The sequence below is a fragment of the Mustela putorius genome, unplaced genomic scaffold (assembly GCF_011764305.1).
Source record: "Mustela putorius furo isolate JIRA1106 unplaced genomic scaffold, ASM1176430v1.1 tig00003909_pilon_pilon_pilon, whole genome shotgun sequence".
NCBI classification, from domain to species: Eukaryota; Metazoa; Chordata; class Mammalia; order Carnivora; family Mustelidae; genus Mustela; species Mustela putorius.
The window spans coordinates 31,256,805-31,273,235 of NW_025422057.1; the positions used below are offsets into that span (position 1 = coordinate 31,256,805).

At 44.7% G+C, this 16,431-nt stretch overlaps 1 protein-coding gene across 1 annotated transcript in view; it reads left to right on the top strand.

Moving 5' to 3' along the window:
• TLL2 (tolloid like 2) overlaps positions 1–16,431 on the top strand; it is a 121,442-nt gene that overhangs the window by 43,617 nt on the left and 61,394 nt on the right. The window contains exon 3 of the mRNA XM_045068820.1: positions 5,321–5,398. Coding sequence (XP_044924755.1) covers positions 5,321–5,398 — 78 coding nt within the window. The remainder of the gene's footprint in view (positions 1–5,320; positions 5,399–16,431) is intronic.

Genomic DNA, 16,431 nt, shown 5'->3' on the forward strand with positions numbered 1-16,431 from the left:
AAGAATTTGAGAGGCAACGTGGGGGGTTTGGGGGTTAGGGAAGGAAAAAAATGAAACAAGATGGGATAGGGAGGGAGACAAACCATAAGAGATTCTTAATCTCACAAAACAAACTGAGGTTTGCTGGGGGGAGGTGGGTAGGGAGAAGGTGGTTTGGGTTATGGACATTGGGGAAGGTGTGTGCTATGGTGAGTGCTGTGAAGTGTGTAAACCTGGCGATTCACAGACCTGTACCCCTGGGCTAATAATACATTATATGTTAATAAAAAATAAAAAAATTTTTTAAATCATAGTTATTCTTGTGTTTAAGAAAAGCAAGGACTACGTAATGTTAGATTCTATGAATGAGGGATAGAAGGAATAACTGATATCAAGTTTTGTCTATAAAACCATATTAATGAATATTAATTCATAGTCATTATGCATGAACATATATTCAAATGATCAGTATTGATATTTGGGACAAGGCTCTGTCCTCCTGGGCTTTGGAAGAGCCCATCTCTTTTTGCCTAGATGTCTTTGGATGTATATAGTTAATATTTCATTAATTATGGTGGAGGAGTGTTGTATATACATCAATGTCTCGTATGATGCATATAATTAAGCTACTTTTTGTTGGGAGCGGAAGAAAATTGGGCTTTCCCAAAGAAAAGCAGCTTGCTCCCAAAGTTGCTAACAGATTGCTTCTTAATTGAACTTGGGAGGTGAATTATATGGTGAATTAGAAAAAAGAACAACTCTGAATTTAGTGAATTGTTCTATAAAGGAAACTGTGGGATTGAATTGCAAATGCTGGATAGAAACATTTCAGCCTGGCCCCATGCATCACGGGCCGTTGACCTCTGCTGTGTTTCAGTGAGAGCGTGAACAGCCCTGTAGCTCTCTTTTCAAGGCCTGGAGGGCATTCTTTCCCAGAGACCAGCTGTAAGCCTGGGTTTCTTATGCAAAGGAGACGTTTGAATAAGCCCCTGTGACTAATGAAATCTACAAGGTCTCTGCATATCCTCTCACCGAAGAGTAATTAACCAAAGATCAAATACGGGCGTATATATGTATTTTTTTTTTCAAATATTTTTTGTCTTGCAGTTACACCCAAGGAAAAATATAGCCCCACACCCTGAAATATGCTCCCTCCGCCCTTGTCCCCAATCTTTGTCTCGGGCAGGCTATATTTTTCTTCCTGTTCCATGGTGCCTGGGGCTGCTGTTCCAGCCACTGTCACACCTGCCTTACTCACTTGCTAGCTTTTACTGGAAGAGAGCAACATTTTTCATTGATACAGATGTGAGAAAGGAGTTTTGTTGTTGTTGTTGTTGTTGTTTAGTGTTTGATGTGTTTCCAGCTCCACATCTTCATTCCTGGGGAGCTTGGGAAGGAAGAGTTTAGTTGTAAGAAAATTTAAGATAAGGCTTCCTCTTACAGGTTCTCTGAGTCGAGAATCACAAGCTTGGCTGTACCTTAGACTCCCCTCAGGAGCTTTTGAAAATCCTGAGGCCCAGCCCAGGCCCAGACTGATTCAATAAGAACCTCTGAATGGGTGGGTCCCGGTCTCCGGGCTGGTTTGTCTAAAAAGCTTCCCAGGTGATCCCAAATTGCAGTGAAGGTTGAGAACCATTGTCCCAAGAATATCTGCTTCCCTTTCTCCATAAAAGCTGATGAAAACCATTTGTTCCATCTGTTAGGCTGAGTTAGAAAAGATTGAGTTATCTTTTTAAGAACTGTCTACCTGACTCGTCCATCCGTCCATCAGTCCATTCATCCGTCCATCCCGTATTTTACTGAGTGTCTGCTATCTGCCGGGCGCAGTGTTCATTGTTGGACAAGACAAGGGCCCTTTCATCAAGATGCTAAAAACTAGAATGGACAGGAGAGGTCCACACCTTGCGGTTTGGGACGTGAATCAGCCCGAGCCCTGCACGAGCACACAGAGTGCTGCTAACCTGGGAGGAACTGTGGGACAGTGTCTTAGAGGAAGTGGTGTCCCTGCGGAAATTTAAAGCACCACTAGGATCCGGCCAGCGGAGAGGTGGGTGTGGCTGAGGAAAATAGAAATGAAGGTGCTATAGGTGAGAATGGGTGGCTGAATAGGACAGCAGGGAAGTAGCAGGAAGCCCCAGGGCACCAGGCAGGAGAGGCCCCAAGGAATTAGAACTCATCCCAAGGGCAGTGGGGAGCCTCAGGAAGGGTTTCATCAGGGAGAGCGACCCTGGCACCGCACTTGTTCTTTCTGGTCCCGAAGCTGAGTGGAAGGAGTAAAGATTTGGAGAGTCGGATAAGACACCCCCCACCCCCGCCTTCATCCATCTCCCTTGCTAACCATCTCTGTTCCCTCGAGACAGGCAAGTCGATTCACCTTTTGGAGCCTTGTGTCCTCCCTGGAAAATGCGGATGGTTATGGCTGTTTTGTCATTGTGTCTTTGTGAGGCGACAATCATTAAACACAATACAACGAGGGCATTTAGCCCTATTCTTAGTGCGTGTTCGGCTCCATCACTGGACTTGGTAAACACCGATCCTTTCCCCCCTCTAGCTACTAAGGGGCCCGTTCTTGCCTCAACATCAGAGCTCGAGCTCCTTTTATAGCTCTGAGCACCAGGGGGCCGAGTGGGTCAGAAGTCCTCCACCCCGGCCCTCCTCTGCCACAGCCTACAGCTAACCCTAAACCCAGGCTGTGCCCAGGGGTCCTTCAGCTTTCGTTCCTTCGCCTCCCTCCACCCCTTTCTCAGGGGCCAAGCACATCTAAACTGACCGACCTTCTCTGCGGGGCTGCTGCTGTGTGGAGTTTCCTTCCGAAAGCCAGCCTCTGAGTCCTCTCCTGTCCACTGCTAGTAACCCTGGTCACATTCAAACTGGTGCCGTTCCAGAGCCCTCTCGTGTTCTCTGGCTCCCGCCTGGATCCCTCGGAATAAAAGCCAAATCCTGGAAATGGCACCACACAAGCCAACCCTCCAGACTCTCCACTGCCCTCTGGCCACACTACCTACTACTGTCTCTCTCATCTGCTCCATTCCAGTCATACCTCCTCCCTACCACCAAGCCCGCACTCCCACCCCAGGGCCTTTGCACCCCTTGTTTTTCCCAGTTTGAAATGTTCTTCCCCAGTCTTTGGTAGACTCTCTCCTTCACACTCTCCAGGTTTCTGCTTTTCCGTCTCCCACGAAACAGCAACCCCTTAACCCTAGACTTCCCCTTTTCCCCCTCACCCTCATTTATTTTCTTTGTAGCGCCTCTCAGCAACTGACTTAAATATTTAGTCGCCTATTTGCTTATTGTTTTCTCCCCTCCCTTCCATCAGAATATAATTTCCATGAGGTCAGGGTAGAGTTTGTTCTGTGTTGTATCCTGAGCAGCAGAAACAGCATCTGGCCTGTAGCAGGTGTTGGATAAATATTTGTTGAATGAGTTAGTGCCTAAACAAACCCATTACCTCATTTGGTCTTCAAAACAAACTGCCCATTTGACAGATGAAAAATACAAACGCCCAAGGTCTTAGCCGCAGTTACGCAGCAGAGACGGAGCTAGTCCCGGAGCTCTGGCTTCAGGCTCCCCCTCGCTCCTCACATGCCACATTCCTCTGCCGGCCTGTGATTTTCACACCATCGGGATTTCCCCTGACCTTCAGCCTGAGAGGAAATGATACCGCAGCTGGAAGAATACCCAGAGGGCTCGGAGCTGGCAGCCAACCCCCCGGCAGCTGCAGGGAGTGTGTGAGCGGATTCCAAGTTGGCCAGAGAGGCCACAGAACGAGCAGGATGAAGGCCCGCAAAAATGTCAGCGCGCGCCTGGTCCGCCGCCAGGGTCGCCGGCAGGAGAGGGAAAGAGGCGGGCTGTGTGGTGGAGGTCCGGCTGAGGGGCCTCGGGGCCGGCTCCCAGGGTTGTGCCGGGCCAGGTCATTGGGTCACCTGTTTGGGACCTTACCTTGAGCATTGCTGGAAGCCTGTGGGCTGTGGAGCACAGGGAAGATCCTCAGGCTTCTGACCGGGAGACGGTGTCCTGAGCACGACCCTGGGCCACTCATTTTGTGACTTGATTTTCTCCTCTGTAAAATGGGGTTACACTCCCTCTGCCACAGAATGTTTAATGAGGGAGAAACAGCTCCGTGAGCTGCAGATTTCTAAACAGACGCAAGAAATTATTTTTGTATAAATTGATTATACTGTAGGTGCTTGGATGTGGTTTCATATGTACAATAGTCTCTTCTGGACATGGGCTCTGTCCTCAGATCTGCTCCCTGGTGTCACAGCCCACCCAGTTGTTCAACCCCCAAATGTGGGAGTCACTGGGGACCTCTCTCAGTCCCTCTTATCTAATCCATCAGGCTCCCTGCTTCCCTGCATGCAACTATATTCCTCATATCCCTGTGGATCTGGCTCGCTGCCTGGTTCCCCCTTGCCTACCACGATGAGCCCCTCTGTGGGGCAAGCTAATTCCCAGTCCAGATTCTTTCCTGGTCCTGGTCCAGACCTCTGCGTCCATGGTCAGGGAAGGCCCCTTTTGAGCACTCTACCTTATCCTGCATCCAATCTTCAGATTTTCTGAACCCACAATGACTTTGTCCTTTTGTTCTCTTACCTTGCGTTTCTCGTCCCGCTGCCCATTTGACCCATCTGTCTTGTCTTAGCTCACTGCTGAGTCCCCTGGCTCCTGGAACCGCACACAGGTCCAGCTCACCATAGGTCTAACACTCATGGCTGATTGACCGCCTTCCTGGTGGGGACAGATGTGAACCAGGTTTATACACAAGGGCTACTCGCAAATAAAGACAAGCATGCCTGTCTTTGACTGAGGCCGTGTTTGCAGAGTCTGATATATAAAGTCAACAGAACAATTTCTAAAATGAGACTCACCCCAAAGAGAAAACCCAAATGCCTACTTAAGCCAAGGCAGTAGCTGACCACATCACGTATTTAAAAGCAGTGTTGAGGCTCCTCGCTGCATTCAGAAGCTGGTGTCCTGTTTACATGCGATGCGGGCTTCCTAATGGGGGTAAGCGCAAGGAAGCTGACTTCCAGGTTGACTTTGGGATTTGCCTCCTAACTTTGTATATTTGACTCCAAGTACCCTTGAACTGACAGAGGAGAGTAATACATTTCTAACTGGTGAATTATGTGCGTGGTATGAAAAAGCGGGTTCTTTTCTGCCCTAGCATCTAGAACGGTGCCCCGCCCGTGATGGGCTCTCAATCAACCCGTGTTGTCAAATCTTTCCTGCTCTGCCAGGGATCCTGGTCATCCCCCAGGGGATCAAGTTTGCTCCCGAGCTCCTGGTGCTCCTACAAAGAAGGTTGATGCATCCTCACTTTTCTTTCTCGTTCCTTTAGGTGGACTGGAGGAACAGCCATCTGAGGGCTGGGAGAATGCAACAGCTGCCAACACCAGCAGTGAGGAAGCTAGCAAGGGTAATGTCAGGCCCTCCCAGGCCTTTGGGTCTTTTACTTATTTATTTTTTTTTTTCCCATTTCAGCTGTGATAAATTTCACATAATATAAAATTTCCATTTTAACCATTTTAATGTGGATAACTTAGTGACATTAAGTGCATTCACAGTGTTGTATGACCATCCCACTATTTCATTCCAGAAAAATTTTTGTTCCATAAAATTTTCATCACCCCAAAGGAGACCCCACAGCCACTAAGAAGTCACTCCCCTTTTCCCCCTGCCCCTGGCTTTGCAAACCTCTTAAAAATTTTTTTTACCTTTGTTGTGAGGTGTGCGTAACCTAACGTTAACTGTGGTCTAAAGTGTTTAGCTACCAAGCGGATTACCTTTGTTGTGAGGTGTACGTAACCTAACGTTAACTGTGGTCTAAAAATTTTTTTTATTTGAGAGTGAACGAGAGAGAGCATGCGCATGAGCAGGCAGAGGGGCAGAAGGAGAGGGAAAAGCAGACTCTGCTGAGCAGGGAGTCCAATCCGGGGCTCGATCCCAGGACTCTGAGATCAGGACCTGAGTGGATGGCAGATGCTTCACCAACTGAACCACCCAGGTGCCCCAGCTTTGGGAACCTCTTATTCCACTTTTTACTTGCTATCTTAGTGGACTAGGAGCACCAAAGTCTCTGGGCACGGGGGAGTGTGTCCTTTTGTTGAGGACGGACTGGCTGAGGGTGGTGTTTGGCTACTTAGGGACGGAATGGTCTTCAGTCTGGCTTTGACCTTTCTCACCGCTGCTTAGCTTGTGAGTTGCAACCCCCAAGGGCTGACAGGAGGGATCATGGGGCTTTGGGGACTAGACATCTGAACAAGAACAAGAACAAGTGGGCGTGGGAGGCAAGGAGGGAAAATAAAGCTAGGATGGGAGCTGTGGAGAAGGTGTAGCTCAGAGACCTTGTGAGAGGCTGGGGGAGGGGGCTGGTGAGGTTGTGCCTGCCTGTGGGCAGGGACACTCATCAGCAGGTGCCTGCCTGGAAGTCTGTCTGTCTACATACTGACGCTCACACGTGTGCACCTTCCCGGGATTGCGAGGAGGGCGTCTCACTGGAAGCATCTCCATGTGGAGGAGTTTTTCCCGCTCAGAAGCCATGCTGGCTGAGAGAAGCTGCTGGGTGGGCTTCTGTCTGGCCAGCACCCTGCAGGAATCAGGGCTTGCTGCTGCCGATGACGCTTCTTCTACATAAAATAAATGCAGGGCAGAGGGAATAAATTTTGTTTATTGAAGTAGAGTTGACACACAGTGTCAAAAGAAATAATTTCTAGAATCTTCTGATCTACAGTCAGATGGGTTATCCATCCCACCACTGGCCCTGTCAAAAGGAATAATTTTTACATGCCAGAATCCTTGTTTTCAAGGATGCCTATTTAGGGATAAAGTAGAAATCATTATTTGCTTTATGTTTTCGCTTTAATGAATGCTATTTTGTATTTTATACATACATATGCATATATATCATTTCACACAAATGCATACATGTAACGGTACCATCATATCCTTTCTTAATTTTTTTTAAAATTCGTTTCCCTTTAATTGGGCTACCTTCCTTCCTTCTCTTCCCCACATCTCGCTCCTCTGCCCTTCCCCAAGTAACCCCAGCCGATGGTTCTGTGGGCACCCTTCGTATTTTCCTCCATGCACGTGTGTTCACACAGACACTTCTGTAGGGATGTAAACACACATGCAAATATAAGCTTCATCATTTTACAAAACGGGATCCTATTCGATACGTGCTTTTTATGAATCCTGCTTTTCTCACTCAGCAGTATGTCATGGGAAAATCCCTGAATAACGCACTGGTGATAGCTTCGGTTTATTCTTCTGAATATTTTGCAAAATATTCCTGGCGTGGATGGGCCATAATTGAGCCAATGGTTCCCTTATCTATTAACATTCACTCCCTGTCAAGTTTTTGCCATCACGAGCAATGCCACAGTAGACGTTCCCAAACCTAAATCCTACGCATTTGGGATGTTTTTAACAGGTGTTCCTGGAGTGGGCTTAAAGCTGCTCACATTTCCAGAGTGACTTGTGAGTGTGCCCCTCTTACCCCATCCTCTCCAGCACTACGTGCTCTCTGTTTTTGATAATGTAAATAGGAGTTTATTATTATTGAATTTGGATTTCCCTGCCTGCTGCTGACTCCCAGCCTCTTTTCCTGCCTTTGCCAGTGACATAGGGGTGCACTTCTGTGATCTGCCTCTTCCTGTCTTTGCCCATTTTTCTGTTGGGTTGCTGATCCTCCCCACTTACCAGTTTGGCCTCTTTCAGACAAAGGCAGATCCATCAGCTCCCACGTCGCACCCCCTCCTTTGTCAAATGTACATTTGTTTCTCCCTCTCATAGCATGTTGCTGGGACCGTGTGCAGGGCTTCCTTGAAAATCTGTGGTTTCCTGCTTTGCTTTTTCAAAGTATTTTGACTTGTGCTTTCTCAGATTCCCCAGACATCTCGTAATCTCCATGGCACTCTGATTTGGCCACGGATGACCATCACGTTGTGCCGACAATGGAGCCTAGGAGGTGGGACCGAAACTAGAGGGGTTTGCTAGCACCGCAGTAATGTAGATGCCACACCTGATTTTTCCTTCCTAAGTGATTTATCGTTGCCTAAAACCATTCCCAATCTTAGTGACTTCAGACAGTGATTTGTTATCTTTCACGATCCTGTGGGTTGACTGGATTCCGTGGGGTGTTTCTTTGGCTGACATCAGCTGGGTCACTCACTTGACTGCATTCATCTAGCAGCTGGCCTGGGCTGGCCTGGGTGGTCCAAAAAAAAAGCTGTAGTCACATGGGCCTCCATGTGGCTCTTCTCGCCACATGGGTTTTCATCTAGCTGTCTAACTTGCCATTTTTTACAATATGGCGGCTAGCTTCTCAGAGGGAAGAGCCAGAAGCCACCAGTCTCTTTAAGGCCTGAACTCAAGAGTACCCAGAATGCTCCTTCTGCCATAGTCTATTGGTCAGACAAGCCAAAAGGGCTGCTCAGCTTCAAGAGGAAGAAAAGAGATTCCACCCCTTAATGCGAATAGCATCATGAGCTCACGGAGAGGAGAGCTGTGGCCATGCTTAGAGACCAACTCCAGCCTTCTCTCACTGCCTCTTACCTGCCCACCAGCAATGGACAGGGTCAGGGTTCGTAGTATTGCCTCCTTTGTTGGTGTAAAATGACCCAACCAAATAAACTTGGACCATCAGACGCACGTGGGTTTGTACTTCAGCTTAGCCACTTAGTAGTTAGGACCTCAGGTAAGTATTCACATGAGGTTTGGAGAGAATTAGAAATATTTATGCAAAGTGCATAGCCAGGTGTCTGGAATTTAAGAGGTACTCAGTGACTGTAGCTTCTCCACTTTTTCCTCTTTACCTCCACCTCCAAGAATAATGTTATGCAGCCCTGGAAGGACACCCTCCACCTCTGGACTGGGATTCCACAGCTGTGCAGCAGCTGCACAGAAACACAATTAAGGGAGACTGGAAGGAATATGGCTGCCGCAGCTCATTACCATGCCGCCTCTGGTAGGTTGCCTTGTGCCTGGCACCTGCACAGAAACACGAGATCTCCTTGGGCTTTTTAAGGAGGACAGTGAAAGCACTGCCCTAGCCACCATGCCTCACATCCCTACAGTGGGCTAAATCCTAGTCTGCAGACCGTCCAGTGACCCCGGTTTTTTTTGAAAGAGAGTCAAGGCTAGGCCAAGTTTCTCCACACCATATTGCAGCAGCAGACAGACACATCTTTAAGCATCTCGGGCAAGCCTGATGGGGAAGGAGACCCTTGGCACCCTCAGAGGTGAGCCGCAGGTAGGCTGTTCTAGCCTGTCCCTCCAGCCATCCCTCCATCTGATCCATCTCTCCAGGGCCCTGTCAGGCTCCAGCGTGGGTGCTGCTTGTTTTGTTTGAATTAAAGATAAGACAAGTTGTGTCAATCTCAGATTCCCCTTTCATCACAACCCGACCCCCTCCCAACACCCCCAGAAAAAGAGACCGCCCAAGCAGGAGAAAGGATCTGAGGGAAGCCCCCCTCCCCACCATGGCCCCCTGGCTTCAGCAGCAGGCTTATTTCCTGGCATTATGTGGCTCCCCTCAGCCCTGACGGCAGGGATTTGTGCTCCCAGCTCTGGGAAGGGCGGGGAGGTGGGGGGTGGCTCAGAGAATTGCTCACTCAGCATCCCCCTGGCAGACTGTTTGGTCCGAGGAGTCTCCCTCCCCTGGAGATGAGCGCTCAGCCTGCATTTCAGGGCTGCTAATGGGATTAATGAAATGGAGTGTGTAACTGCTCCTCCAATGAAGCTGTTGACTGTTACGATAGAGCCCGATTTCCAGAACCATCTTCATAGATGAGAATGGACCTTTCACTCCCAGTAACAGTTCCTAAGGGCTTTGTGCTGCAGGAAATCACAGTGGAATCTTGTTTGCACTGTTGGCACTTACAAAGCACTGCCCAGCACGCAAACCCCTGAATGTCACTAATGTCAGTAATGGGTGTTACCACTGAACCTAATTTTAGGCATTCTTTCTAGCCCGTCCCCAAATGCAGACCTGGCTAGCGATTACTGAAGCTCGCTTGGAACCCTCACCATGGCAGGCGTTTGACATTAATTACCTGGTTCAGTGCCCACAACACCAGCATGCGGCAGGAAGGAAGATTCCGAAGGCAAGAAGAGTGCCTTATCCAAGGCCACACAAGTAGCAAATGGCAGCATTTATCTTGAACCTAAGTCTCTTCAGACCCTAAACAATCCCCTGCTCTTAACCTTATCTATGGTTCTCAAACGTCCCTGTGCTTTGGAACTACCTGGGAGCTTTAAAAACTATCATGCCTGGATTCCACTCTTGTTTGATTGAGTGGCAATCTCGGGGTAGGGGGCGGACACCAGAATTTTTTAAAAGCTCCCCAGCCGATTCACATGTGCAGCCAGGTTCGAAAACTGTCATGGGGAATAATTCAGTCTCCACTTTCATGGAGGGCCTCCTCAGGGAGGAGGAGCCTCTCCAGGTTCGCAGGCCAGCTGCTATGTTGCCCACCACCCTGGGGTGGGGGGTGTTGTGGACGGCTGGACTCTCAGGATGTTTGCTCCCAGTGTGGGGCTGACCAGTCGAATCATGGAAAATTCCCAGTGCCTCACTTGAGACGGCTGGGGTGGGCCTGGTTCTGTTTATGACACGCCTGTGCCTTCCGCTGGAGATGGAACCTTGAAGAGCTGTGGCCGCAGAGGACAGGGTCTGCTCCCCGAGCCAGAGAATTTAAATGGACTTTATCCCCCAGCACCCCCTGCCTTCCCCCCGCAGCGTGTTAAATCCTTTCAGATGCCCCTGAGCTCCTCTTCAAATGTAGGACTCTTGGCCATAATCAATAATTACATCCTTCTCTGTGGACTCTGATTCCAGATAGTAGTAATCCAAGAAAATCCAATAATGACAGTTGCATTAAGATCCTTCTTCCAGGCTCAGCAGAACATCTGTTTAGACATATTTTTAATCGGCAAATGCTTCCTGTGTTGAGTCCTCGGCAAATTAAATTTCTCACTGGACCGAGGGGGAAGCTGTCATTCAATAACCCATCTCTGGAAATTACAGCCCCGTCTCCTTCCAGGTGCACTTCAGATTTTCCCACGCTGACTCGGCCGCAGCCCAGCCCTTGCCAGAGCGGCCCACGTGCGGACGCAGCCCAGCTTGTCTGAGAAACATGGGCTGTCTCAGCACTGGTCCCTCGACTAGGGGACTATTTCTGCCCATTCTCCAAAGGAGAGTTGGCGGCAGAAGAAAATTAAGAGACTTGTTGAAAACCCTCTGGGAAATGAATAATAAACTTCCACTTGCTACATCGCTGCCTGTGATTACTTCAGACATGATGATTCTCAGGGTTTAAACATTAAGGGCCTTAGGGCTGCCAACATTTTGGAGGCGTTTCCGCCACGGAATTGTTTGGACTGTTGGGCTGTTTATTTTTAGAATAACTCTTCCATTCTTTAATTAATTCATTCAGACTGCAAAAGCAGTGCGTACTTACCAGCAAGTAGGCGCTGTTCTGGGTGTGCCTGGAGTACTGAGCAGGCCTGCCGGGATGGGTGCCCTCCCTGGAGAGCTTCCCCGCCGATGGGGGCAACTCACATTTGAATGCATTTGGATGCAATTTGTTGTCTGGTGTTGGCATAGCTGCAAAGGCCCAGCAGGTAATGTGGCGGGGGTGTGTGTGGGCTATATAGGACAATGGGAAGTGGGGGAGAGGCTCCCACAACCAGGACAACATATGCTGTACCTATGGTGAGCAGGTACTACTGAACTCAAAGGGGTTGTAAATGATGGAGGGAACGTGGGCCCAGTGTTGCCACATCTTTCTGTCTTTAAAGAAAAACTAGAAAATCTGGATCCTGATGTGAAATCCCTTGATTTGTAAAAGTTGGCTTCTAAAGTGATATTAAAACAACAACAACAACCAAAAAAAAAAACAAACACCCATATTGTGGGCCAAAAGTGTCCAGGCCAACCAAAGCACATCTGTGGGTTGGGTTTATCCCAAAAGTTGCAAGTGTATGACTTCTGATCTAGAAATTTTACCAGTAAAACAATTATTTTCATGTTTAAAAGGTATTACATGACAGGCTTCTTGTTCGTATGACCAATTGAATTAGTAGGAACCCCCATACAAAAACAGAACTGCTGAAAATAATATATAACCTTCCCAACATCCCAAATAAAAGATACAGAGTTAAGAACAAAGGATAGAAAGAGAAATTTCCATGATTAGAAGAGAAGAGGGAACACAAATCCACAGAATTAAGCTTCAGATGGTGGCAAGAATGTGTAGAGGGCATTCAAATTGGGCTAAGATTTGGGGGACGGGGGCTGGTGTCTTCATGCCTATAAATATAGGAGAGATGGCCTTGGTCCATGTGAAGCACGAGATATAGCATAAAATGAACACCCTCAAAGGGCTTCATACTCATTAAAAAAGAGAGAGAGAGTAAAAAAAAAAATTCTGCCCAATGGTTAAGAGGAGTGGCAAGAAATCTTGTTCTCTTTCCTAGGCTCTAAGTGTGGGTAAAAATATATCATCTATGAGAAACTGAATCTGAAATCCTGTTCCCCATGTTGGTATAAGTTCTCAAATTACATTTCCTAAATATGGAAACCCTAAACTTAGAAATAACATAAAAACTGATCTAGGACCCTAAAATCCCCACAGCACCAAAAAAAAAAAAAAAAAAAAAAAAAAAAAAATGGGCTCACAGTCATAATTGATGGCATATGGGGCTCTTTTAGAAAGGAATGATCTCCCCTAAAAATGAGATTTAAATAAAAACATTAGGAACACAAAAAGTTAATCCATTGAGGAGAATCAGCAGAGACAATAAATTGGAGAATTGGTACCCAGAGATATAAGAATAATAGGACAATCTAAAGGAGTAAATAAGTATATATAACAAAGGAACCAATGGAAGAATTTGAAACTATAGTAGAGAGGAAAAAAGAATTGACAGATTTAGAAGCCATTAGGGCTTTTAGAAATGATAAATATATTGTTGAAACTGAAATTGGATAGTATATTGAACACAAATGAAGAGAGAATTAGTGAAGTAGAAAATAGATCTGAGGAAACCACACAAATTTCACCATTGAGAGACAAAGAAAATATGGAAGAAGGGAAAGAGACACAATGGGTAAAGTGAGACTGTTAAGCACATAATCAGTAGAAATTCTTGAAAATGAGATAAATTTCATAGGGATACTGGGAAAGAAGAGGCAGTGGTCAAACAGATGAGGAATTAGAATTTTCCACGGTTGAAGGAAGAATTGTACTGGGTCTCAAGCAGAGAATTCATATAAATCCATATTTAGACAATTATAATCATGCTGAGAAAGACAAAAAACAAAAGGAGAACAGAACAAAAGATAAGACTGATAACAGGTGAAGGAATGACCATCAAACTATAAGGATATCTCCTGTTGTTAATAATGAAGACTGAAGTATACTGGAATACTGTCTTTGAAGAAAAACATCTGTCAACTTGGGATTTTGTACATTTCCAGCTAGACTTAATTTCTAGAGTGTGGATAAAATAAACTGAGTGAAGATGAAATAGATTGAGGATAAAATAAACTGAGAGTTTATTGTCATCATCAAAGAATAATAAAGAATGCATTTCTAGGAAGGAGATTTGGAATGCAAGAAGTAGCAGTAAGCAAGGAAATGGTAAATATGAAGGCAGATATAAATCTGTCTTAAAAACAAATCATTGGTAAATAGCAATTTATTTGGGGTCTTAAAAGCAAGTAAACAGTAATGTGAAACAGCAAAAGGTCTCTTTGTAAATTAAAATGCCTTGAGATCCTTGTATTCTCAGAATGAGAATGGAGATTCTGATTTCTTCAGGTCTATCTTGTAGTTTGTGAATTCTTTGTACTTTCTTAAGTCCAGTTTGAATGTTAAAAATTAGAATCAATGCTAAAGACTAGAAAGGAGATAATGGAAATAAAAACTAAATACGGAAAATATCTTATTCCTACAAAAGCAGTCAAGGAGAAACAAAAGAAGCAAAGAAAAAAAATAGCAAATAATGCACACACAAACACGAGGAAGGAAATAATGCCAGGTATGTCAGTTATAAAATAACTATAATTCACCTGTTAAAAGAGAGATTCTTGGATTGAACAACAAGAAAAAAATGTAGATATTTGGTGTTCATAACAGATATACTTAAAATGTAATTATAATTATATGCAAAAATCCTCAACAAAATATCAAATCAAAACCATCCACATGTAAAAAATAATTATACACCATGATCAAGTGGAATTTATTCCAGATATGCAAGGCTGGTTTGACATTTGAAAATCAATCAGTGTAACCTTACCATATCAATAAACTAAAAAAGAAAAATCCCATGATCACATCAACTGAGCATTTAAATGAAAAAAAAAAAAAAGCATTTAACAAAATCTAACATTTATAATAAAAACACAGCAAGTTAGGAATAGAGAGAAATAATCTTAACTTGATAATGAGCATCTGCCTAAAACCTATAGCTGGGCACCTAGGTGGCTCAGTTGGTTAACCATCTGCCTTCAGCTCACATCATGATCCCAGAGTCCCGGAATCAAGTTCCACACCACACTCCCTGTTCAGTGGGTAGTCTGCTTATGTTCTCTTTCGCTTGCTCTCTCTTTCAAATAAATAAGATCTTTAAAAAAATAATAAAAACAAACAAAACAAAGCAAAAACCTACAGCTTACATCTTACTTAATAGTGAAAGACTGACTACTTCCCCTAAAACCAGGAACAAGGCAAAGACGTCTGCTGTCATACTCTTATTCAACATAGTTTTGGAAGTTACAGACACTGCATTGACACAAGAAAAATAAATTAAAGGCATGAAAATCAGAACGGAAAAAATAAAACTGTTTCTATTTCCAAATGACTTGTTTGCTATGTAAATGATCCTAATGAATCTAAAAAAACAACAACAAAAAAAACAAAACAAAACAAAACAAAACTTAGGGCGCCTGGATGGCTCAGTGGATTAAGCCACTGCCTTTGGCTCAGGTCATGATCTCAGGGTCCTGGGATTGAGTCCCGCATAGGGCTCTCTGCTAAGCAGGGAGCCTGCTTCCCTCTCTCTCTCTCTGCCTGCCTCTCTGCCTACTGTGACCTCTGTCAAATAAATAAATAAAATCTTAAAACAAAAACAAAACAAAACAACCTTAGAACTAGTAAGTGAATTTAGCATGGCAGATACAAGGCCCAAACCCCCAAATTGCTTACATTTCTATATACTAAGAATAATTATGCATAAATAAAAATTTAAAACACAATACAATTTATAAGTACCCAAAGAAAATGAAATTCCTATACATTTTTTAAAAAACATGTACAATATTTATATACTAAAAATCACACAAGACTGATGAAAGAAATCAAGAAAGGCCTACATGAATGCAGAGACATAGTATGTCCAGGGATTGGAAGACTGAGTATGGTAAAGATAAAGTTATCTCCAAACTGATCTATTGTTTTAATGTAATTCCTATCAAAATCCCAGCATGTTTTTTTTTGTAGGCAGAGACAACTTTATTCTAAAATCTATATGGACAGCCATAGACTCTATATGGAAACATAACTAAAACAGTCATAGAAAAGAAGTCTAAAATGGGAGTAATCCCTCTCCCAGTTACTAAGGCTTACTATATAACTGCAGTAATCAAGACCATGTCCTCTTAGCAGAGGGATAAACACATAGTTCAATGGAACACAATACAGAACCCAGAAATCAACTCATTTACCATCAACTACCAATCCAGCAATTCCACTCTTGGATATTTATCTCAGAGAAATAAAAGTTTATTTCCACACAAAATCTTGTATATGAATGTTCATAGCAGCTTTATTTGTAATACCAGGAAACAGCCCAGATATCCTTTCGCAGGTGAATGGTTAAAACAAGTGGTGGTACCTGAATACCATGGAATATGACTCAGCAATAGAAGGAAACTATTGATACATAAAACAACCCTGATGAATCTCCAAGGAATTGTGCCAAATAAGAAAAGCCAATTCCCAAAGGTGATACACTGTTAAATTCCACTTATGTAATATTCTTCAAATGAAAAATTTTCTAAATGGAGAACAGATTAGTGGTTGAGAGTTTAGGGATGGAGGAGAGGAGAGGGGCAGGGATGTAGAGAGGAGAGGGGCAAGGATGTGGATAGGATTATAAAATGCCAACATGAAGGATTCTTATGGTAATGCAACTGGTCAGTATCTTGAAAGTGTGGTAAACAAACCAATACATGTGATAAAATTCCATACAACTACACACACACACACACACACACACACAAGTATACATGATGCTGGGGAAATCTGAATGCAATCAGTGGAGTACAGTAATGTCCATATCCCAGTTGTGATATTGTACTATAGTTTTATAAAATGTTACTATTGGGAGAAATGGAGTACAGGGTACACAAAATCTCTCTATTATTTCTTACAACTGCAT